Source organism: Humulus lupulus, chromosome 3 (genome assembly GCF_963169125.1).
Source record: "Humulus lupulus chromosome 3, drHumLupu1.1, whole genome shotgun sequence".
NCBI classification, from domain to species: Eukaryota; Viridiplantae; Streptophyta; class Magnoliopsida; order Rosales; family Cannabaceae; genus Humulus; species Humulus lupulus.
Genome location: NC_084795.1, coordinates 89,878,943 through 89,903,203, shown reverse-complemented (window position 1 = coordinate 89,903,203; position 24,261 = coordinate 89,878,943). Strand labels below are relative to the sequence as shown.

Here is a 24,261-nt window from a genome sequence, read left to right as displayed (position 1 = left end):
AGCTCGGACTGCAACGCTATAATATTTCTCATTAAAAATGTTCCTGAACTCTTCCCAAGTCATCACTGTCACATTCCTCCTCTGAACTACTACATCCCACCAGATACGGGCATCCTCTCTGAACATGTAGCTAGCACAAGCTACCCTCTCCTTCCCCTCAACCCTCATGAAATCCAGGATAGAGGAAACCATATTCATCCACTGCTCTGCCTGCAGTGGGTCTGGTCCACCCTCGAAGGTGGGAGGATGCTGTTTCCTGAACCTTTCATACAAAGGTTCCCACCTGTTCTCCATAATAGGCTGAACTGTCACTGGCGCCACAACCTGCTGAACTGGCAACCTAGTGACCTGTGGAGGGGCCTGCTATCTCAACTGCCAAAGTTCTTCCTTTGTTCATTGCAGTCTTGCTTCCATTTTGGCAAACATCTGTTGCTAGTTCTATGGGGCAGGTGGAGGGTCCTGACCCTGGTTGTCATCCTCGGCCCTACTGCCGCGGAGTCTAGATGATTGTCGAGGCATCACAACAATATTCCTGCAATCAATGACGCCGCTCATCAGGCAAGATGACAACATCCAAAACCACCTCCCAATCACATCAGCCAACCATAAACAACAATCCATATAACATACAGATAGCATATAACACACAACGGGCCATGCCCTGGCATCATGCATATGTTAACTCATTCATCATGCTCTATATAAAGTAAGCAGGCAAACAGGGCATTCAAGCACATATTCAAGCATATAAGTCAATTATTACCAACCAACCCTGAGTCGAACTTGTCATTGATAGCGAGTGTACATGTTCGGTCAATCTCCAGAAAGCATAAACCTTGGCTCGCTCTGATACCAAGTTGTAACGCCCTACTGCCTTAGAGTCGTTACTAAGTGAGTTCAAAACGTGCAATTAACTCGCTAATCGAGGTTTTAAGGCAAAAGTGTGATTAAACCATAATCAGAGCCTTATATTTTGAAAATAATTCCATTCATTGAAAAACATAAAGCATTTAACATTTGGGATCCCAAAATACTGTTTAAAAATATTTACAACTCAAAAATATGATAAAAGTCGGCTAAACGAAAAAATCTAGGTTTAGTACAACCATCTCCCAAAATACCCTTGGCCGTGGTGGCCAGGCAAGCCAAACATGTACGCGCCACTTCACGCTCTCCGTACTCATGGTTGGTCGACCTTCCCCTTGCCCTTACCTGCACCATAGAGCACCCGTGAGCCGAAGCCCAACAAGAAAACCCTCACAAGGAAATAACATATACATATTTATCATTCAACATATATTCAAGCTGCCAACAGGCTAAACACATACGACCATACCGTCCCAGGTACTTTACCAGGCCCTGGGTTTGCGGTCCACTCCGTAAGGATATCCCAAGTATCCTATAGGGTCTCGCTCTGACAACTCGCACTCCACGTGCTAAACGCTGCTCCTGGCCCCTTGCCGTTCTCGGCCTTCACCATTCTCGGCCTTTGCCGTTCAATCTCATATATGCACACATAGCATAATAAAGCAAATACTTAAACATGAATAAACTCTATCAAAGGGCTACACCTTGCAACACAATCATATAGGGTCGTGCCCTGCAACACAGCTCTATGGGTACAACAGTTTCCTTACCTGTGTCTCGAGCTATCCGCGCACCGCGATCACGAGCACATTCCCCTAACCCGAGCCTTGAAGAAATCCTAGTCACAACGCATGAACAATAATCAACCATCACGTTCTAATCCATTAAATAGTTTTGAATCATAATTCTAACCTCCGGGACCTTGGTTTCTACCAAACTGGGTAGTAGAAACCTTCCCGAGCCTTAACGTTCAAGTTCTCGAGCTAAAAACCCTCATTTTGCCAAAAATCCACATTTGGGCCGCGACTCAGCCTCCCTTAAGCGCCGCGGCGGGCCCCAAGACAGAGGAAAAATTGCCACACATCTGCCAGCATAGGGTCGCGATGCCCAAACCTTGCGCCGCAGTGCCTGGGAAATTTCCTGAAGCCCCACTAGCCTATAAACTCAAGCGGGCTGCGACGCTGATGAACAGGGCCACGACTCAACCCCGAAACCCAGAAAATTCCATGCAATTTTCACAAGTTAACTCCCCTGGAAATCATCCCAAACGTACCCCAACAACAGAATTGAGTCCCATAATCATCCTATTACACTTTAAGCAACACATAAGCCCAGAAAAACCAACCAAAATCCTACTATAACTCAAGTTCAATTATCTAAACTTTAACCCCTCAAACTTCAGCAAAACAGAGGAAAAATTAAACAGAATTCAAGCTTAAATCTTTACCTCAAGAATGGTTTTGACCCTCAGCTGTTTATAATCTACTCCAAGCTTTGATTTCCCAAACTCTCAGCTTAAATTCAGAGCTTTCTCCTCCAAAAATCCCAAACACCTTCCAAGCTTCAAAATAGTGAGAGAGAGAGAGAGAGTTACACGTGGGAGAGAAGGAGAGTTCCTTCTAATTTTTGCTTCTTTCTTTCCCTTCCAGAATATGCCTAGAAACTAAGGATAACCCCAGTTGCCTAACATAAGATCATCCTATAACCAAAATGACCAAAATAACCCTTTAACTTGCCCATTGTTGACGGTGAGAACTCGTCAACCAAGTTAAATTAGAAAAATAGAAATGTAGAGATTATCAAATGAAAAGAAAACTTCAAAGATCTAATTGGAAACTCAAAGAACAGTTGCAGAAAGAAAATGGTGAACTGAATTTGTATTTCTTATGGTGTAGTGCTACAGTATTTTTTCCAACCCCCTTCCGTGTGGAAGCGTGGTTCTTTTTATAGTGGGCTCTAATGGCCCCTGATACATTGTGGTCCAGGGGACGAGATGGTACGCAAGTACACTGTCAGGAGAGTGGTCTCACGGGTAGTGGTGTTGGCTCCAGTACATGGTCAGAGGTGTGAAAGTGGTGCCGCCACTCTTTGTACTATCCCTTATCGCCACTACTTGTCGAGTACAGGTGTCAGGTCTATGGCTTCATCTATGCAGACAGGTATGTACCCCTTTAAAGGTACCTTGTTCCTATTTCTTGACTCTTGTAGGCCACCTTGAACAACATCTCTGGTTGGCCTCCATGTAAGTGGTCCCAACCGACTAACTGAAGACGGGGTATCTCGTTGGTGGCCCCAACCCCACCAAGTGACGTAGGGCCCTTTCAACGAGGTGAGCATAGCATGCAATAAGGCCGGTGAGGCAACACAAATGCGAGGCACTATGGACGCGTGAGACGTAGAGGCCTCGCGAGGCTCCTGGGGCACGCAAGGCGCTCATGTGCGGCCTCGCGAGACGCCTAGGCACGCGAGACATGTGCGTGCCAGCAGGGGCGTGCGAGACGGAGGGGCCTCGCGAGATGCCTGGGCACACGAGGCGTGTTCATGCCAGCAGGGGCGTGCGAGATGGAGGGGCCTCGCGAGACGCCTCGGCACGCGAGGTGTGTGTGGGCAAACAAGGGTGTGTGAGACGGAGGGGCCTCGCGAGACACCTGGGCACATGAGGCGTGTGCGTGCCAGCAGGGGCGTGCGAGACAAAGGGGCCTCGCGAGATGCCTGGGCACACAAGGCGTTCATATGCGCGCGCAGGGCACCCGTGGGCCTCCGGGGTGGTGCAGCCTCACGAGATTCCTGGGTGCGTGAGGCGTCCGAGGTGCATGCCACCCTCACGAGGCGCGATGCCATCTAGGTAGCCACAGGAGATGCTGGGCCATATGGGCAAACGTGCGAGGCTATGGTGGCCCGAGGCCATCGCTACTCAACCATATATTTAGACGTTCATGGGACCTGAGCATGTACTTTGGGTCTTTTACAAGCATGAAATTTTGAGCATCCACACCCATAATCCTTTAATAACCCAAGGGTGTTTCAGTCATTTTCCATACCCCGCTAAGTCCCCGAATAGTCTAATAAATCCTTATTAATCCCGACATATCCCAACCATTATTTAATTACTACCTGTTATTAAATAATTCCCGAACACATTATAATATCCCTGAAATACCCCTTAGCTCCTCCCGCCGGGTATTTGACCCCGTTGTGACTTTCTAGCTAACTCGTTCTCTAGGACTGTCTCAGATCGTGCATCACAAATATATCACCAAAATATCACAAATATCACATATAATAATAATAAATCACTTATTGCCCTCCAGGCACGCTAATCAAGGCCCTAAGCCTTATTAGCAAATTTGGGTTGCTACAATATGTGTTTCGGACGATGACGAGATCAAGAAGCAGATATTTTTCGAGGGACATAATGCTCCTTATGCCATGCATCCGTGCACCACGAAAATGCACCAAGACTTGAAGAAGTACTTTTGGTGGTCTGGGGTGAAAAGGGAGACAACATAATATGTGGTGCACTGCTTGACTTGTCAGCAGACAAAGGCTGAGCATCAACGGCCAGCTGGATTGTTGCAGCCCTTAGAAATTCCGGAATGGAAGTGGGAGATGGCCACTATAGACTTTGTCACAGGTCTACCAACCACTCCCAAGGGGCACGATGCCATTTGGATTATCGTAGATAGGCTGACTAAGTCTGCTCATTTCTTGTCGATCAAGGTAACTTATGGGGCACATAAGTTAGCAGCTATTTACATTGCAGAAATAGTGAGACTGCATGGTGTACCCAACTCCATCGTGTCATATGGCGATGGACGTTTCACCCCAGCATTCTGGGATAGAATCCAAACGAGGTTGAGTACTAAACTGAAGTTCAACACTTCTTTCCACCTGCAAACAGACGGTCAAAGCGAACGAACAATTCAGACCCTGGAAGATATGCTAAGAGCTTGCATGCTCGACTTTCAAGGGTCATGGAATGAGAAGCTTCCACTGATAGAGTTATCTTACAACAACAGCTATCATGACTCCATCAAGATGGCTCCTTATGAGGCTTTGTATGGAAGGAAATGTCGATCACCGATTCATTAGCACGAGGCCAGTGTTAAGAGCAAGCCTTTGTTAAGAGCTCAAGTTCTAGGCTACGCTCTGGTTCAGATACCTTGCTTCACCCTCAGGAGCTTCTCGTTTCACAGGTCAGTTCCTTATTATGTATATATATTTATATGTGTGTATTTTTGGCCTCTCTGAATTTCTTATTATCGAGTGATTGTATGCCCAAATGGGTTTATTTCATTTGATGGTTTAATTTTCCGTTTTCTCTGAAGTTCGTTTTTTTTCTTCCTCTCTATACATTTCATGATTAATTTTTGGTTTGACCGAGTCGGTCAAATGTTGAATTTCAAACACCTGTAGCAACATGGGTTTATTCAGTTGGTGTTTAAGCTACCTCTAAATTTATTTAAATCTATCTTTGATTACATTGTGGGATTTTCTGAACTGTTCAAGTTCAACCCAGAAGTTGACCGTTATTCACATAAGACTTGTAATATATCAAAACGTGCACTAAACTAAAGCTATGTTTCTATGCTCCACTTCTTTAGATGATGGTTATTGGTTAAAAAAGATTCAGAGTGAAATGTACTCCACCACTTAAGGAAAATCACATCATTCGACTTTAAAATTGAAAGTTAATACTTGTGCTGTTACCGAGTACTGTTCTTTATTTCATTAGCTCAAATGCTCAATCCAACAGAAACCATTTTCACCCTGAATTTGTCTTCCAGTCTAGAATAAGTTTGTTGATTATAATGTACCTTTTTTGTCTTTCCTTGAACTAATGAAGTTTTTTTTTGTTCTCTCATAGGACACGAAGAGTGTTGAGGGTCTAGAAACCAATCATTTTATTCTTGTTCATGGAGGTGGATTTGGTGCCTGGTGTTGGTATAAAACTATGACACTATTAGAAGAAGGAGGCTTTAAAGTTGATGCAGTTGACTTAACTGGTTCTGGGGTCCAATCATCTGATACGAACAGCATTACTAGTCTTGCACTATACGTAAAGCCATTAACTGATATTCTTGAGAAACTAGAGGATGGAAAGAAGGTTTGCACCCTCTATCTTTCTCTTTCTTCTTCGTGATTGTAATGTTGTTTGGATCAATTTCACATAATTTTAACCAATATTTAATTAGCATCTTGAATAGAAAATTGATATTGGGATTCTTTATTAATCAAACTTTAAAACTATTCCTTTCAAGTTCTGAATGCGTATAACTTATATATTATTTTGGATAAGTGCAGGTAGTTCTGGTGGGACATGATTTTGGTGGGGCTTGTATATCTTATGCAATGGAGTTATTTCCATCCAAAGTTGCAAAATCCATATTCATTGCTGCAACAATGTTGGCTAGTGGGCAGAGTACCCTTGATTTGTTTTCTCGACAGGTTGGTTCTCCTCTGTACATATTGACTCATAAAAAAAGAATATATAAAGTGACAAATATTGTTTTTTATATAAAAAAAGGTATAGCTTATCACTCACTCAAAGGTATGCACCTCTAATTCCCTAAAAAAATGCAGCAAACTTAAAACCCTCCTCTAAAGTTGTTTTCTGGACTCAAATATATAAATCTGTGTGTGCGCTCCCTTTTGCTTTTTTATTGTTTATTGTGTTATATCACCCTTCTGACCACCAAATTATTCCATTAAATGTTTTAGAATCTGACCCCAGAAGATATCAAATGAACAAAGCAATTGATAGCCTCTTTAAACAATTGTAGCCCTTAGCTTGATCTGTCAGTTTAGTATGAATTCATGGTTTATTAACGCTTACAAAGTGACTTTAGTGTGGCTAAAATTACGTATTGAGATAACTGTTTTATGACATTTTGCAGTTAGGGCCAAATGATCTAATGCAGCAGGCACAGATATTCATGTATGCTAATGGGAAGGATAAGCCTCCTACTGCTATAGATCACAGCAAAGAATTGGTCAAAGATCTTTTCTTCAATCAAAGTCCTTCTAAGGTATGCTGCTTAACACTTCATAATGAAGCATTTCTCGCTTAGTTCTAATCAAAGCCGAATAACTGTCATTTGGAGCTGCTGTTGATGAAGTTTTTTATTTTTATTTTTTTATGACTATTCCAATTTCAGGATGTTGCATTGGCCTCATTATCAATGAGGCCTGCTCCTTTTGCACCAGTTATGGAGAAGCTCTCTCTATCCCAAGTGAATTATGGCTTGGTGCGCCGGTTTTACATTGTAACACAAGAAGATCATGCCATAAGTCCTGCTCTACAGGAGATTATGATCAACTCGAATCCACCTGAACATGTTTTTCGAATCAAGGGCTCTGATCATTCACCTTTTTTCTCTAGGCCTCAAGCTTTACATAAGATATTAGTAGAGATAGCTCAGATTCTACCAAAGTAAAACTTATTTCCAAAGGACACCAAAGAGCCTAGAATGCTACAATGCTTACATTTTAAGGCTACAATGTGTAGATTATTAAGCTGCATCATGCAGAATTTTCATTGTTGCATGTACAATGTTTAGATTCATTATTTTATTGGTGTGAGACTTTGAGAGCTCAAATTGGAAGTAGGTTTTTTTTTTTGAATTGTTGTAAATAGAAGAAATTTGGTGCAAGTGGGAAATGAGCCATTTGTTGTGTATGTTTGGATTTTTGATGTTTCAAGCCAATATTAATTAAGCTATTCTATACAAGAAAAGCCAATGCATACATTTTATATATGTATAATGTATTACACATTGGATCCACTTGAAAAATTACTGCGACTTGACATACACCCCACTAGCCACACAAACCTAAAAGTGAACATTACTCTTCTTTTCTAATATATATATATATATATATATATAAATATAAATAAATGTGTAAGAGCTTATCGAGTTCAGTGTCTGTGATATGAGATTGGTTGTTTATTGGACACCATACTGGTCCCCTTGAGTGGGTTACCATGCCTACCTTTTGCACTGCTTCAAGACCAAGCCTTCTCATACAACCTTTGGCATCAACGCCTTAAAACGGAGAGCTTGGTTTCTGCAGTTACAAGATGTAAGTATCAAATATTTATGGATTAATTAAAAGAAAAACAGAGTATTTCTCATTTTCATAATAGGATTTTGACCCTTATTGTTCATTTAGGGAGACGACAAGAAAAGTATGCTGGCAATTCAAAGCTTGAGAAACACTCTAATGGAGACCATACTCACCGCCACGGTAGCCATTCTAGGGGTACTATCACTGGCGGCCAGCAATCTCTTCGGCATCCATCCGATTTTCGGGTCTCAATCAAGTAAGATGTACGCTTTGAAGTACGGTTCGTCGTCACTTTTTCTGTCAGTAAGCTTCCTGTTCGGGTCGATGGCCATTGGATTTCTTCTTGATGCCAATTTCATGATGAACAATGTTTCGTCTGAGTTTTCTTCGTCTTTGAATGTTACGGACGCAGTATTTGAGAAAGGCTTTATTTTGGCCCTTGTCTTGTCAGCAATTGGATGCTTTTCATTAGCTTTCCTTTCATGCTATGAATGCTTGGTCCTCTGTCTCTTTGGTTGTCTTCTATGGCTCTTGTATAACGTCTTTGTCAGCTTGACTTCGTTGGAAAATTTACCAACCACACTAAAAATAAGCACTCTCTAGAACTATAATTTTTTTTTTCATTTTTTGCCAATAAGATATATAAATATTATTTATATATATGTGTGATCATTACTCATATCATACATGAAGAGAAATCAATGGAAATATACCCTTTTCAGGGTCTATTTTACATTTTGGTCTATTTAGTAAATGACTTCTTGGTTTTCACAAAAAATAAAAAAGAAAAAATTGGCTCCATAATATTTCTTTGGGCTCCGCTACTGTGGAGATGTAATCTCAAGGGTCTCTTTTTTGTTGGAAAAATGTATTAATGATTATCGCTTTTCATTATGTGACTATTTGACTGAGTCTTTAGGTGTAGTGGTGTAGTATTTTAGTAATCCTAGGAGATAATGGATGTAGTGCAGGTTAAGCTATTAGTTGTGAGATATGATGTAGTAGTGGACCTATTTTCTAGTGTTAGTGGTGAGTCAATAGCTCTATAGAAAGAGCTCTCCTAGATGTACGAATTGTAGTGCAGAAAAGTAATACATCAGTTTGGGTTTTCTATTCTTCTACTGTGTTATATATATATATATAAAGGGTGTTTCTTCGGTGCGGGCGTACAGATCACCCGCACCGGTGCGTACGTTTTATTAACCATTGGTGCTTTAATCGATGGCTAAAATATAACAGGTACATAGTTGCTACGTAGTGCATTTCACTAACTGATAATTGCTTGAGAGGATTTTTATTTTATTTTTTGAGAGTAGAATGGGTATTTAATTAGGAAATAGAATAAGACATCTACCATCGTATTGAATGATCTGAGAGAGTTTTTCTGGGCAGCTGTCAAAGGATTGCAAATGTGGGAGATGCATCATTTAAGTCAAAATAGCTAAATGGGCTCTCAAGCACAAGTTGTTGAACATCACAATACGTGAAAACGTAATTACTTTATTATTACAAAAGTAATTACACCAAGACTTGAATACAATATTTGACCACAACACACACTAAATACTTACACACTTTATTTTGGAACACTCACTAGTGACTTCTCTCGCACTCTTTACACACACTTATGTAGTATTCACTTAGACTCATTTTTTGGACACTCACTTTGCTACTACATTGGACACACATTACATTTGTATTTATATGCTACAAAGGAAACATCTACATCTTTCTAGAATTTTCTAACTTTATAATTTATTTAATTACTTTCTTCATTTTTCTAAATGTTTCTAGAACTTTCTATATTGTCTAATTAGTTCTAAGCTATTCAAGAACTTTCTAGAATGTTCTATGTTCTTCCTAGTATATTTTAGAATTCTAGAGCATTTCAAGATACAGTAATGACTTTTAACACTCCCCCTCATTACCGAATCTCTAAGCTTCTTCTCGTTTGACGAGGTTTAGTTGAGTTCTAAATTTCGAAAACTTGATTGTGCTTAGTCCTTTGGTGAATATGTCAGCAACTTGATCATCTGTGTTGATTTGTTGCATCTCTATCTCTTCTTGAAGCACTTTTTCTCTCAGAAAATGATAATGCACTTCCACGTGCTTTGTCCTTGCATGAAATACTGGATTTTCTGCTAAGTGAATAGCAGACTGATTATCACAATAAAGCGGTATTGCATTGTTTGTAGATTGGTGTAGATCCTTCATTAGTTGCATTAACCACGTACTTTCCTGAGTTGCCATTGCTGCTGCTCTATATTCTGCTTCAGTGGTTGACAATGACATCGTTGGTTGCCTTTTGCTACACCAAGATACAGCTCCAGATCCAAGCTTGAATACATACCCAGTAGTTGATCGACGGGTATCATGATCTCCAGCATAATCAACATCACAGTATCCAACTATCTTAACCTCATCACCTTTCTTATAAAAGAGACCGTAATCAATGGTATCTTTGACATACCTTAGCATTCGTCGCACTGCTTCCAAATGAGGTTTCTTTGGGTGTTGCATATACCGACTTGCTACGCCAATTGCATACGAGATATCTGATCGAGTCAATGTTAGATAAATTAGACTACCAACCAGCTGTCGATACATTGCTCCATCTTGCAAGTCCTTCCCTTCATGCACACATAAATTGGCATTAGTTTCCATAGGTATTGAGATGGGCTTGCACTCGAGCATTCCAAACCTTTGCAATAAATCTCTTGTGTATTTTTGTTGACAGAGAAATAAACCTTTCTTAGTTCGATCAACTTCTAATCTAAGGAAGTGTTTCAATTCTCCAAGTTCCTTCATTTGAAAGCGAACTGACAAGTTCTCCTTTGTTCGGCAAATTTCTACTTCATCATCGCCAGTGATGATGAGGTCATCAACATATACCAAAACAACTGCGATCTTTGCTTCCTTTACTTTAACAAATAAGCTTGAATCTGCATGTGCCATGACATATCCACTGTAACGACCCCAAATTCGCTAATGAGGCTTAAGGGCCTTGATTAGTGTGCTAGGAGGGCATTACTAGATTAAATGTGTAATTATATGATTAATAATGTTTGCATGATAATAGATGATAATATGATATACATTTGTGATAAATGTGAGAACCACATTATTATGTGGGTAGGTTTGCAGAGCACGACTCGAGGCGATCTTAGGGCTAGTTAGCAGGGAAAAGTGGCAACAGGGCTTATCAGCTGACTTTGGATAAGTCAGGGGTATCTTAAGTATCGGGTAGTTATTTAGACTATCGGGTTATGGAAATAAATGTATGGAGATATATTTGAGGTTAGGAAGTCTAGGCGGGAATATTGGGGGATTTTACCATTTTTCCCTCGGGGACGATTCTGGCACCCCGAGCCTTGGAAAATAACTTAGTGGATAAGACAAACTTAAGGAAACCCTTAGAAGGAAAAAAAATAAACCGACTCTTTACAGCCTTTACTCTCTATTCTCTCTCAAGGAAAAACAAGCAAAAGGAACACTGAAATCTAAAGGGGAACAAGCTGGGAATTTCTGAGAATTGAATCTGGATTTTGAGGCTTAGTTCAAGATTTATTCAGGGGAATCAAATCAAGGTTAAGGTAAGGATTTAAACCATGTGTTTTCTGAGGTTTAACCTTGAGTTTCAGCTGGTTATTGAGGATATTGTCCAATTGATGTTTAGGGTGGAACTTGAGTTGGAAAACATTGGGAATCAGCTGGGTTTTTGGTTGGAAGAAGGACTCCATTAACAAGGTAAGCTTAAATTTATGAATTAGTGGTTTGAGTTTGGGTTTTTGACTGGTTAGTTTGAGTGGTTATGTTCTTAAATTTTCAGTGATTAAGAGTGGGATTTCTATGAGTTTTGAGTTGAATTTTCTGTTGAATTGTGTGGCTTAAGTTGGTCTATAAGCTTTGGTAATGTTGGGTGTTGAAGTAGGGAGCTTAGGGGTGGTTTTGGCTGAGGTTTTGAGCTTTGAAATGGTGGGTTTTCTGGGCACGAAGGGAAGGGCCGCGGCTCTGTTCTAGAGCGCTGCGGCCCTAGGATGAAGAAAAGCCAAGGAGGCTCGACCAAGGGTGGGCGCCGCGGCTCCCAAAGCAAGGGCCGCGACGCGTGTCTTTGCCCAAGGTGGTCCTTGGTTTTGTTTTGAGGCTAGGGCTGCGGCTAAGCTTCAAGGGCCGCAGCCCTTAGTTGTGTACTTGAACTTTTGGGGATTTTAGGCATGGAAATGTGGTATAGTATGCTCGGGATTGGTTTCACCACCGTGCTTGGTGGAATTCGGATTTCCGAGAGTTAGTTTTGTAACCAGAAACCTATATTTGAATATTAATGGAACCCTATACCTTGGTTGTGACTAGGTGATAAAAGCTTAGGCTCGGGAACGGATCATGGTTGAGGAGTGTCGCTCATAATCAATAACCGTAAAGACTAAAGGTAAGAAAACTGCACCTGGTTGAATATATGTGGCGGGACTAAGGGTTTCCTATTGTAAATGCTTGAAGTGATGGTATTATGCCATGCAAGCTATTTAGTGAACCAACGACCTAAGGGTGCCAAGGGTTACACTAGCGCACAGGGTGTGGCTCGACCAATGGTAGCCGAGGATAGCTTATTATGCACTGAGCTCGGTTTAAGCAGGCCGGAGTCAGTGGGATAAACAGAGGTTGCGGCCTAAGTCGTCGGTCCTAAGTATTATGTGATATGAGTGATTGATTGCATCTTAAATCTGAATATATGTGCTGAATGTCTATTGTAGATGTTGATTGTGTTTTTAGCCAACGACGTGAAAACGTCAAAAACGATAAACCTTCAAGAGAATTTAAACAACACAGACAGTTTTATCAAGAAAATAAAGAACACACAAGATTTTTATAGTGGTTCAGCCCCGATCAGTCGGTAATAGCCTAATCCACTTAGAGTTGTGATTATAGATCTATACTCAAGATCAGATGGTCTGAGCCAACTGAGTTTCTTCAGTACAGATTGCAAAAATACAAGAATTCTTTCAAATACCAGCACTTTCTCTCTCTAGAATCCTCAGACCCAAATTTTCCCAAAAAATCTCAAAAGAAGAAGAAGAAGCCCTTTTCTAATCCCATAAGCCACATATTTATATGCTTAGGATCAAATATCTGATATCCCCTAGAATAGGGATATTTTATTATATTTATTACATTTAAATTACAAAAAACATTCAAAATGTAACAAAACCCCCAATTTGTGGGAAGAAGGAGAGATTCCCGCGTGTGCAAAGACCGGTTCTTGTTGAAGCCATTTCTGGGAATCTTGACTTAGTCCTCCTCTATCTAGTCGACCCATATCTCCTACTGACCACTCATGCAAGTGCTGGTCGGACACATGCATGCTGGACATATGCAAGTACTGGTAGGACAAGCATTTGCTGGTCGGACATGTGCATGCTGGTAGGACATGCACTTCTTTCCTCTAACATGGCACTCTCCTCTAGCATGCCATGTCTCTCCTCTAACGTGGCACTCTCCTCTAGCATGCCATGTCTCTCGTCTAACATGGCACTCTCCTCTAGCATGCCATTTCTTTATTTGGACAACCATGCACTTGCTGGACATATGCATAAAGACCACATTCTTGGGGTCTCCTCGGACCAAGGTCCCTTGGGCTCTCCTCGGACCACTCTCTTGGGTTCTCCTCGGACCAAGGTCCCTTGGGGTCTCCTCGGACCAAGGTCCCTCGGGCTCTCCTCGAACCACTCTCTTGGGTTCTCCTCGGACCAAGGTCCCTTGGGCTCTCCTCGGACCAAGGTCCCTTTGGCACTCCTCGGACCAAGGTCCGACCTCACCTTGGCCTTTCATCGGACCAAGGTCCGACCGGGCACTTGGACTGCTCCTCGGATGTACTTGGCTTGGACGTGACACTCTCAAGCAGTCAAAACTCTTCATCAGTCTACCGGGTCACTTTATCACAACTCTGAGGAGTCAATGTATTTATTGACTATTTAATGTGTCTTTTACGGACCATGTATTGCCATTTGTCACCTCTATTGTCACGTCATCAATCTCCATTTTTGGGGATAACAGTAGATTATTTGATGAGAGTTCATGCTTAATGAATTAACTGTCTGATATCATTGATTGTGTTATATATGATGTTTTCTTGCTGGGCCTTGGCTCACGGGTGCTACGTGGTGCAGGTAAAGGCAAGGGTAAGCTTGATCAGCCCTGATTGGAGAGCTCTGCGAGTGAAATGTACATAGCCAGCTGCTCAGCCGCCACAGTTGAGGTGTAGACAGGGACGCGAGACCTAGAAATTGTCTATTTTGCCTTAGTATGGCTAACCTTTGTGTTTTTATGTTTTTGGGAGTCTGTAAATTAACTTTTAACTCTGTTTCTTTTGGGATCTCGTGTATGTAACCGTTTAATTATATAAAATGAGTCTTTTGAGACCAAAACCTTTTTAACCCTAGTTCTTACATGTTTAATTACACGTTTTTAAGATAATGACTTGATTAGCGAGTCTTGCACCTCTACAAGTACACAGTGTAGCGGTCTTGGCTATCCAGGGCGTTACATCCACACTCTACTAAGAACTCATCAATCTTGCCATACCATGCTCTTGGAGCCTGCTTCAATCCATAGAGCACCTTTTTCAGTTTACAAACATACCCAGGATGAACTTTATCCTCAATCCTCTTGGTTGCACCATGTATATTTCTCGATCTAGCTCTCCATGTAGAAAGGCGTTCTTCACATCCATCTGCCATAGTCTCCAGTCTTTACATGCTGCAAGCGCCAGCAAGACTCGTACTGTTGTAATCTTGGCAACTGGGCTGAACGTCTCATCATAGTCTAGCCCATACTATTGAGAGAATCCACGAGCTACTAACTGGGCTTTATATCTCTCAATCGATCCATTAGGACGAGTTTTTACCTTGTATACCCATTTGCAGGAAATGGGTTTTACTTCCTTTGGCTTTGGCACCAGCTCCCAAGTTTGATACTTCTCTAGTGCACTTATCTCTTCTCTCATAGCTTCTATCCATTTGATATTCTAGGACGCTTCTTCATATGTATCTGGTTCTCTAAACTTTTCTTCTTTGGCTATAGCAGCATTGGCATACTTAGGATTCGGCTTCCGTGCTCTTGTTGATCTCCGAGGTTGTGGGCTTACTTCTTCAGGTTGAATATCACTTGCATCATCTGCTGCTCTTTGATGCACTCCTGTTTGCCAGGGACTTTGTGTTGCCTCTTCGTTGTCTTCCTCACTTTTTTTTTCTTCATCCATTTCTGGAATCGAATGTAGCTCAACAATTTGCTCCCCCATCTTCTTTTGCAAATTGTCTTCTATTTCTTTAGAATCTGGCAACTCTTCCTTTTGTGGTGACCACCATGATGAGGCTTCATCAAATACCACATTCCTTGACGTATAACATTTTCCAGTATTAGGATCGCAGCACTTCCACCCTTTCCTTTGGCTATCGTATCCCACAAAGATACATCGAATTGCCTTCTTGTCAAATTTGCTACGTAGATGACTTGGCACGAACACGTAGCATACACAGCCAAACACTCGAAAGTGACTTACTATAGGTTTACAACTCCACAGTTTCTCAAAGGGTGAAACGAACCCTAACTTTGCTTGGGGAAGTCTATTGATCACATAAGCTCCTGTCTTCATACCTTCTACCCAAAATCTTCCTGGAACATTCTTCGCATGTAGCATGCTTCAACATGTCTCTGCAAGGTGTCGATTCTTCCTCTCAGCTACTCCATTCTGTTGTGGTGTATTGGCACATGTGAATTGATGGCGTATGTGGCACTCTCGTAGGTACTGAGAAAATTCATCTGATGTGTATTCACTGCCATTGTCTGTTCGCAGACATTGAATTTTCTCGCCAACTTCTCCTTCAACTATTTCTTTGAATTCTTTAAATTTTGAAAAAGTTTCGGACTTTTCTTTTATAAAGAACACCCATACGTACCGTGAGAATTCGTCAATGAATGTAACCATGTATCGCATGCCGCTGATCGATGGTTGCTTGACTCGCCTGAATACGTCAGAATGGACTAGCTCCAACATTGCTTTGGATTTGAACTTTGAGTCTTCATACGGTAATTGATGTGCCTTACCGTATTGGCAGCCAGCACATACAGTCTCTGTTCTAACTTCGAGTTGCGGAAGACCCTTCAACATAGATTTCTTCATCATCATCTTGAGTTTATGATAGCTGACATGTCCTAGCCTTGCATGCCACAAATCTGTTGTTTCATTCTTTCGAGTCTTGTCTACATAAGCCGACTCTGCTGACATTACATAGACAGACTCTAAATGTCGCCCTTTCATCATCGGTGTTCCAGAGATCTTAAGGTCTTGATATATCTTGACATCATGAAGACTGAATACGACGTGGTGTCTTGATGTCGTAAGTTGCGCTACTGACAGTAAGTTTTTCTTCATTCCAGGTACATGGTAGACATCCTGGAGTGATACTTCCTGTGTACTGAATCGTGGCACTATTTTTGTTTTACTGATATGGGCAATCGGTAATCTTGAGTTGTTGGCTGTCACTACCACACGACCACCTTTATACTCGGTCATGCTTTGCAACTTCTCTTTGTCCCCTTTCATATGATTTGAGCAGCCAGAGTCGATTATCCAATCATTATTGTAGTCGATTGGTCCAGGAGCAGTAGCTGCCAGAGCTAATTCTCCCTCCTCCACAGTGAAAGATGCTTCAACATCCCATTCTTCATCGCTTGCTCGTCCTGCGTTTGACGTGACTGCATTGCCTTCTGTTGTTTTCTTCTTGGACCAACAATTTTTAGCAAGGTGGTCCATCTTCCCACAGTTGTATCATTTACCATCATATCTATTGTTACTCTTAAATTGGACACCCCGGTTGTATTTCTTTTGAGCTCCCCCTGTTTGGGAGCTTCCATGATGACCATCTTTGTCATCATATCTTCTAGAACCTTTGCTAGAACTTGGTCGGGGTCGACCTTTCTTATTACTAATAAAGAGTGCTTCTTCGTCACTCTTTATCGAGGCTCCAGATAATTGCTTAGCCAACACTTCTTGGTCAGCTAGCAAGTTTTCTAATTCAATAAGAGAAGGTTGGCTTGGCCAACCTTGTATTGTGGCAATGAAACTTCTATATTCAGCTTTTAATCCATGAATAATAATTCTTCTAATTCTGGAGTCTGACATACCAACAGTAGAGTCTAATGCAGAGATTTCACGACAAAGAGATTTTATCTTGGTAAAGTATTGGCTTATCGTCATGTCGCGTTGTGTGATAGAGAGAAGCTCGTTCTCTAGAAGTTGCAATCTGACATCATTCTTCTTTGTGAATAATGATGCGAAAGTATCCCATGCTTCCTTCGGTGTCTTCGATTCCCTGATGTGCTCCAACATTTCATATTTGACTGTGGTCCGAATAGCAAACAATGCTTTTCCAGCTTTAATCTTCCATTTCTTTAGAACATCTGCATCCTCTGGTTGTGTGACCTCATTGCCTTTAATGATCTCCCACAAGTCTTGGCCTTGGAGATATGCCTCCATATGCAACGACCACGTGTTGTAATTTTGACAGTTAAGTTTCTTAATTCCACCGACCACTTGAAGGTCACACATCGTGGCTTGGCAAAAATTCTATCTTTTCCAAGCAAGCTTGATTTTGACAACAAACTTTGTAGTACTAAACCACACACGATCTCTCAAAGAAACTTAACAAACAATTGTAAGAAAGCTCTCTCAATGACAATCTCAAGAAATCTTTTCTGATGTGGAAGTTCAGTCAAAGCTGCAACCACAGAGCATACTCAGGATTTCAAAAGATCTCACAACCTTAGCTCTTGATACCAATTGTTGAATACCACAACACGTGAAATCGTAATTACTTTATTATTACAAAAGTAATTACGCCAAGACTTGAATACAATATTTGACCACAACACACACTAAATACTTACACACTTCATTTTGGAACACTCACTGGTGACTTCTCTCACACTCTTTACACACACTTATATAGTACTCACTTAGACTCACTTTTGGGACACTCACTTTGCTACTACCTTGGACACACATTACATTTGTATTTATAGGCTACAAAGGAAACATCTACATCTTTCTAGAATTTTCTAACTTTATAATTTATTTAATTACTTTCTTCATTTTTCTAAATGTTTCTAGAACTTTCTATATTGTCTAATTAGTTCTAAGCTATTCAAGAACTTTCTAGAATGTTCTATGTTCTTCCTAGTATATTCTAGAACATTCTAGAATTCTAGAGCATTTCAAGATACGGTAATGACTTTTAACAGTTGTTTCATAATTGTGTCGAATATGACCCAGACTGGAGATCTCAAGATCAGACCTTACCGGAGAATGAGTCTTGACAACAAGTTGTTTCAGAATTGTGTCGAATATGACCAAGACTAGAGACCTCAAGATCATACCTTATTGGAGAATGAGTCTCTATTATCCCTAAGGCTTTGCGATTGTATTTTCTTTGTTATTTTTTTGTGAACTTTTATTTTAGTGTGGATATTGTATCATTTGAAGGGACGAAGTCGGGTTCTGCCTTTTTGGTGGAAGAATGTTGATTACTTGATTTTACTACGAAGCAGACAATTTATTTCTGTTTTGTTGTACAACATTCGTTTCAATTTAACTTTTAATCTTGTTTACATTTTTTTCGTTGGAGAGGAAGCGTGTTATTGAAGTCTTTTGCCTACATCTTGCCTGATTGGGTTGATAGTTTTTTTTCTTGGCTAATGAAAAAGAAAGTTTGTTTTTGAATTTTATAATCGTAGTTGGTAGCAAACGAAAAGGTTTGATTTTGAATTTTATAATGGTCCTCTCTTCCTTTATTTGGGGCAATAAAATCTTCAGTTGACATGTGTAATGTAAAATCTCTCATATAATATGGCCCTGTTTGGCATGGTTTTGGAAGAGTTTTTGAAGTCTTAAAGTTACTTTTAGGTGTGTTTGGCTAAAATATAGAAAGAGTTTTTTGAATTTAGAAGAGCTTTTAAGAGAAGCACTGACTCAGCAGCTTTTTCAGGAATGACTTCTAAAAAAACACGGGAAGCTATTTTCTTGTTTTAATGAATCTTTCATAATACCTATTTTACTCATATTTTTTATAAAACAGAAAAATAAATTACATCTTTATCCTAAATTGTGAAGATAACAGTTATATAATACGATTTTTTTTTTCTTAAAAAATATTCTATCTAATTTTTCTAAAAAAATCTACGTACGATTTTTTTAGTTTCTATTTTTCTTATTATTGTTTTATATATAGAATTTCTTTCTCTAACTACAATTAGATTTTTATATTTGAATATTTAATTTAAAGTTTTAGATTTTTTGTTAATTACGTTTAGATTTTTATGATTTTTTATTTATTAATTAATATTAATTCATATATTTATGTAATTAGATTTTTTTTCTTCAAAAGAACGATTAATTTTCAAATGAGTTCAGACATAACATATATTATTATTATTATTATAAACATATATTATGGTTAAATTTGATATTTCTTTTATAAGTGTTTTTATGCATTATATACCAAACACCCTGAAAAGCTTTTCAACAAAGAAAAAAGCTCTTTCAAAATATAAATCCAAACATGAATTAAAAAGCTCAAACTTTTACTTCTCTTCTTCTTATGTCTAAAATAAAAGTAAAAGCTATGCCAAACAGCCCTATGTCATGAGTGAGGAGATAAATGAGGAGATAAAGCATTACTTGCAATACGACTAGTAGGCAACCCAATAATAATGGGGATATTTCATCACTGTGAAACTTCACGCACCATGCTCTCAATTGATGACAACAAAGTAGGTCCTTCTAGTGAGTGCACGTTGAGACCTTGGTAGAAAAGACGTTGGAGTCTTTGTGACCCTCCTAAAGTCAAGAGCATGTTCTTGCGCCTGTGCAAAAGTTGGATGCCTATTGGGGCTGTTCTTAAACAGAGAGGTATGAATCTGCTGCCATCTGGGAGTAGCTGCAAAAGATTATAATTGTTGCCATTTGGGAGTAGAAACCATATCTCACACATTCTGAAACTGTAATACAGTGAGGAAAATATGGAAAGAAGTTAGTTTTTACTGCCACTTCCCTAAATATGTTGGTATGGATTGTTCCGCCTTCAATTAATGAAGTTCCATTAAAAAAAAAGAGATAAAACATGTTAGTTGCCATTTTCATTCAGTTTGTGTGATTTACTTTATATTTTTGTTATTTTTCCTGTACTTGAATGAGTTTATTTAATTTTTTTTCTTCTATAGACTCTGTTAGACAATCAATTGAAGTGTAAACGTCATTAAGATGCCATGTTTACAAAGCTGAAAAAATAAAATATAAAATTGTTTGAAAGAAGCAGTGGAGTGCACTCGAATTAATATGGAAACCTTAACGATCTAATGTTATATTAGATTAATGTGCATTGAAAGAGTGCCTTCAATTAAATTAAATAATATAAAAAGTGGGGAAATAAAAAACCAAAATGGATAGAAAAATTCCATATAAAATAAGAAGGGAAACAAATAAATGAAAATTAACCTGCAGTCGTGCCTACATTACATCTATTTCCTTTACACAAGCGAACCAATAGAATCACAAAATGGCAGCCGCACCAGTGTGGTTGTTTTCTACAGCCGCACTAAAGAAATCTCCTATATATATATGAATTTTTTTAGGTATGAGCTTCACTTTTGCTCCTACCGTGGGAGCATTTTTTATTTTTAGTACTTGGAAAAATTATAACCCAAATTTTTTGTATGATTTCGTATGTTATAGTTATAACAAGCATCTTGCCTATTTTCAGGAAATTCTGAGTAATTTACGGTGCTGCAATTATAGTTCAAATAGTCAGGTGTAGGCGTACTTGATTTTCTTTTTATACGAGTGAAAAAACAGATGATTTAAGCTCTAATTTTGACACTGTAAATTCATTTGAATTTTTTGAAAATTGGCGGGATACCTGTTATAACTATAATGTACGTCATCATACAAAAAAAATTGGGTTATAACTTTTCTAAGTGCCAAAAATAGAAAACGCTCATACGATCGGGCGAAAATGATATCCCTACCTAAGAAGCTCCCTATATATATTTATGTATACTATAGTATTGTAACAGTAGTATCAGAGGTTGGTTAAAAAGAGAGAGATACATTGAGTTAAAAAATAGTGAAAGTGTGAGATAGAGAGTGGCACAGCGGTAGCTATATTTCTATCTCACTTGTTCAGCTGGTTATTCCTCGCTTTGATGGTCACTATGATCACTGGAGCATGTTAATGGAGAATTTCTACGATCAAAGGCGTATTTCCAAGTCGTCTCCGACGGAATTAGGGAACTAGCAACTGGCACAGCAGTGACAGATGGACAAAAAAAATGGAACTAGAAGCACAACAGTTGAAAGATCTCAAGGCAAAGAATTATCACTTCCAAGCTATTGACTGCTCAATCTTGGAAACCATTCTTTGCAAGGACACTTCAAAACATATTTGGCATGCCATGAAGAAGAAGTACCAAGGTTCAACAAAATCAAAGAGGCAGCAGCTTCAAGCACTTCGTACGGAGTTCGAAACATTTCGAATGAAGACAAGAGAAATGGTATCAGATTATCTCTCTCGAGCAATGACAATCATGAACAAGATGCAAATCCATGGTGATAAGATGGGGGACGTCACTATAGTTGAGAAAATTCTTCCAACCATGACTCCAAATTTTAATTATATTGTTTGTTCAATAGAAGAAGCTAACGATATTGATAAACTTTCAGTTGACGAATTACATTTTTCTTTGTTAGTTCATGACCACAAACTTAATCAGCAGGCGAAAGGGGAGTAGGCCTTGAAGGCTTCAGTAGACAATCACTCAAAACCAATAGGAGACAGAGGACGAGGTAGAGGCAGAGGTGGCAATGATCGTGGAACTCAGCAGCAATTCCACCACCAAGACAATCGTGGAACTCAGCAGCAATTCCAACACCAAGTCAATTACTCTCATGGAAGAGGAAGATGAGGCCACCACTCATATAGACCAAAGTCAGCAAACAAGTCTTATGTCGAATGCTACAGATATCATAGGTACGAACATTATCAATCTGAATGCCGTACTAATTTGAATATACAAGGTGGAGAAAGAACTAACTTTGCAGAAAAAGAAGAAGAGGTTTCTCTTTTGATGGTGTGTCATGTCAAAGACGAAACTCAACAAAACATGTGGTATTTAGATAATGGCTGCAGCAACCACATGTGTGGAGATAAGAAAGCATTTTATGAGCTGGATGAATTGTTCCGCACCACCATCAAGTTTGGCGACAATTCCACAATTTATGTCATGGGAAAAGGACGAGTAACTATCCAAACTAAAGAAAATTCTACCCATACTATCTCTAATGCTCTTTATGTTCCAAATTTAAAAACCAATTTGCTTAGTGTGGGTCAACTACAAGAAAAAGGGTACGCAATCTCTATCAAAGATGGAGTATGTCAAATTCAAGATGCAAAGTTGGGCTTAATTGCTCAAGTTAACATGACGACAAATTGAATGTTCCTGCTTTATCTCCACAACAACATCACTCATTCATGCTTATCAGCAAAATTGATGATGCAGCATGGCTATGGAATTTTTTCTATGATCACCTAAATTTTGTTGGATTGAAGACTCTACAAAAGAAAAATATGGTGACTGGTCTTCCTTCAATCACGACTCCCTCTGAAGTATGTGAAGAATGTGTTATTAACAAACAACATCATAATCCATTCCCACATGGAAAATCATGGAGAGCAAATAGGCCATTGGAGCTGATTCACTTGGACCTATGTGGGCCAATAAATCCATCTTATAATGGAGGTGAACTATACATAATTACCTTCATTGATAATTTTAGTTGGAGGACGTGGGTTTATTTTTTGCAGGAAAAATTTGAAGCTTTTGTAGCATTTAAAAGCTTTAAAGTTCTCGTTGAGAAAAAAGTTGGCAATCCAATTAAAGTTCTTCGCACAGATCGTGGTAGAGAATACAACTCACATGAATTTGCAAATTTTTGTGAGACCCATGGAATTAGGAGGCAACTTACAGCAACATACACACCTCAACAAAATGGAGTTTGCGAGAGGAAAAATCACACTATTACTAATATAGTGCGAAGTCTTTTGTTAAGAAGCATAATTTAAAAAAAAAATTGGCCAGAAGCAGACAATTGGAGTAATCATATTATTGGGAATATATGGCCTTACACTTTCCAAATCACTAATGAATAATGGGAATAATGCAATATTCCAAACCCTAGATGTTAATCAAGATCCAAATTCAAAGTATGAATGCAATTCTTGATAATAAAATAAACATGTTCATAATATGAATGTTAATCTTGAATATAAGAAACTAAATGATTAAATGATGATAAGATGAACTTAGAAATATTTAATCATCAATACTAACAATTAAAACACAATAGGGTAACACAAAAGAAAATTAGGGTTAGATAGATACAACATTTGATTTAGAGCTACTTGAATCTTCAAACTTGGGGAACTTCTAAGACTTATACACAATACGAATATTGTTTGCAAAAATCTCTATTCCAAGCCTTACCTTATTGCTTGAAGCTTCAACCAAGCAGAATGAGATTTGAGATTTAACAAGCCTTAAAACTCATGCAATTCAAGCAAAGCTTGATGAGTTTCTTGGAGAAAACTTTGATCTTTTAAAGCCAGAGAGAGAGAGTTGGAAAGTGTGATTAAGACTTTACAACTCTAATAACCCATATTTATAGTGTAGGCATCATCATTTGTCTAACCGATAAAATTAGAGCATTTAAAACACATCATTTGGAGCATTTTACGTAAATTGTACGGACACCTGTAACAGCCCAAGTGACGCATCGCCTGGCACCAGGCGATGCATCACCTGGTTTATCTCAGCTAGGGTTTTGAAGCCCTAGGCTCACCGATGCATCTGAATTGGCACTCCAAGAATTGTCTCAAAACACCTCCAAATGCTCCCAAACTTTTTAGGAATGTTTGGATACCTCATTGTATCACTTTAGACCCATAAAAGTCACTTTTAGATGTCTTCTACGCAATCTCATGTTTTCACTTCTCCTTAAGTGAAAGTCATTAAGTATTTTGCACCTCAACGTGTAAACGTCTTAACCATTATATTTAACCAATATCAACATTTCCCCACTTGGTTAAATATAATCCTCTCTTCTTAGCTTAACAGTTTCGGTGCATAAAATAAAATATCTTTCGATTTGAACTTTACCTTAGTGAAAGTATTACAAAGCCTTATCGAAGTCATTAGTGTCTTAAAGATTGAACCAAATACTCC

At 39.2% G+C, this 24,261-nt stretch overlaps 4 protein-coding genes and 1 pseudogene across 4 annotated transcripts; 4 read left to right on the top strand and 1 right to left on the bottom strand.

The window, feature by feature from the left end:
• The first annotated feature begins 4,980 nt into the window (after positions 1 to 4,980).
• Positions 4,981 to 7,632, top strand: LOC133822951 (putative methylesterase 11, chloroplastic). The gene is made up of 5 exons (XM_062255428.1): positions 4,981 to 5,063; positions 5,735 to 5,974; positions 6,172 to 6,315; positions 6,765 to 6,896; positions 7,026 to 7,632. The coding sequence occupies exons 2-5, from the start codon at positions 5,822 to 5,824 to the stop codon at positions 7,302 to 7,304; spliced, it is 708 nt and encodes a 235-aa protein (XP_062111412.1). The 5' UTR covers positions 4,981 to 5,063; positions 5,735 to 5,821; the 3' UTR covers positions 7,305 to 7,632.
• Positions 7,633 to 7,842: 210 nt separating this feature from the next.
• On the top strand, positions 7,843 to 8,558 carry LOC133822952 (uncharacterized; annotated as a pseudogene).
• Positions 8,559 to 9,870: 1,312 nt separating this feature from the next.
• Positions 9,871 to 10,890, bottom strand: LOC133824640 (uncharacterized mitochondrial protein AtMg00810-like). The gene has a single exon (XM_062257591.1). The coding sequence runs from the start codon at positions 10,888 to 10,890 to the stop codon at positions 9,871 to 9,873; it is 1,020 nt and encodes a 339-aa protein (XP_062113575.1).
• A 10,422-nt stretch (positions 10,891 to 21,312) lies between these two features.
• On the top strand, positions 21,313 to 21,771 carry LOC133824639 (uncharacterized). Its single transcript, XM_062257590.1, has one exon. The coding sequence runs from the start codon at positions 21,313 to 21,315 to the stop codon at positions 21,769 to 21,771; it is 459 nt and encodes a 152-aa protein (XP_062113574.1).
• Positions 21,772 to 21,844: 73 nt separating this feature from the next.
• On the top strand, positions 21,845 to 22,473 carry LOC133824638 (uncharacterized). Its single transcript, XM_062257589.1, has 2 exons — positions 21,845 to 22,010; positions 22,058 to 22,473. Exons 1-2 carry the CDS (start codon positions 21,845 to 21,847, stop codon positions 22,471 to 22,473), a joined length of 582 nt encoding a protein of 193 aa, XP_062113573.1.
• The last annotated feature ends 1,788 nt before the right edge of the window (positions 22,474 to 24,261 follow it).

Excerpts from the sequence above, each read along its gene's own strand:
- LOC133824639 (XM_062257590.1), top strand. The coding sequence starts at position 21,313 with ATGGAACTAGAAGCACAACAGTTGAAAGATCTCAAGGCAAAGAATTAT.
- LOC133824638 (XM_062257589.1), top strand. The coding sequence starts at position 21,845 with ATGATCGTGGAACTCAGCAGCAATTCCACCACCAAGACAATCGTGGAA. Across the intron at positions 22,011-22,057 it reads GAATGCTACAGATATCATAG|GTGGAGAAAGAACTAACTTT; the intron begins GTACGAACATTA and ends TGAATATACAAG.
- LOC133822951 (XM_062255428.1), top strand. The coding sequence starts at position 5,822 with ATGACACTATTAGAAGAAGGAGGCTTTAAAGTTGATGCAGTTGACTTA. Across the intron at positions 5,975-6,171 it reads AACTAGAGGATGGAAAGAAG|GTAGTTCTGGTGGGACATGA; the intron begins GTTTGCACCCTC and ends GGATAAGTGCAG. Across the intron at positions 6,316-6,764 it reads TTGATTTGTTTTCTCGACAG|TTAGGGCCAAATGATCTAAT; the intron begins GTTGGTTCTCCT and ends GACATTTTGCAG.
- LOC133824640 (XM_062257591.1), bottom strand. The coding sequence starts at position 10,890 with ATGGCACATGCAGATTCAAGCTTATTTGTTAAAGTAAAGGAAGCAAAG.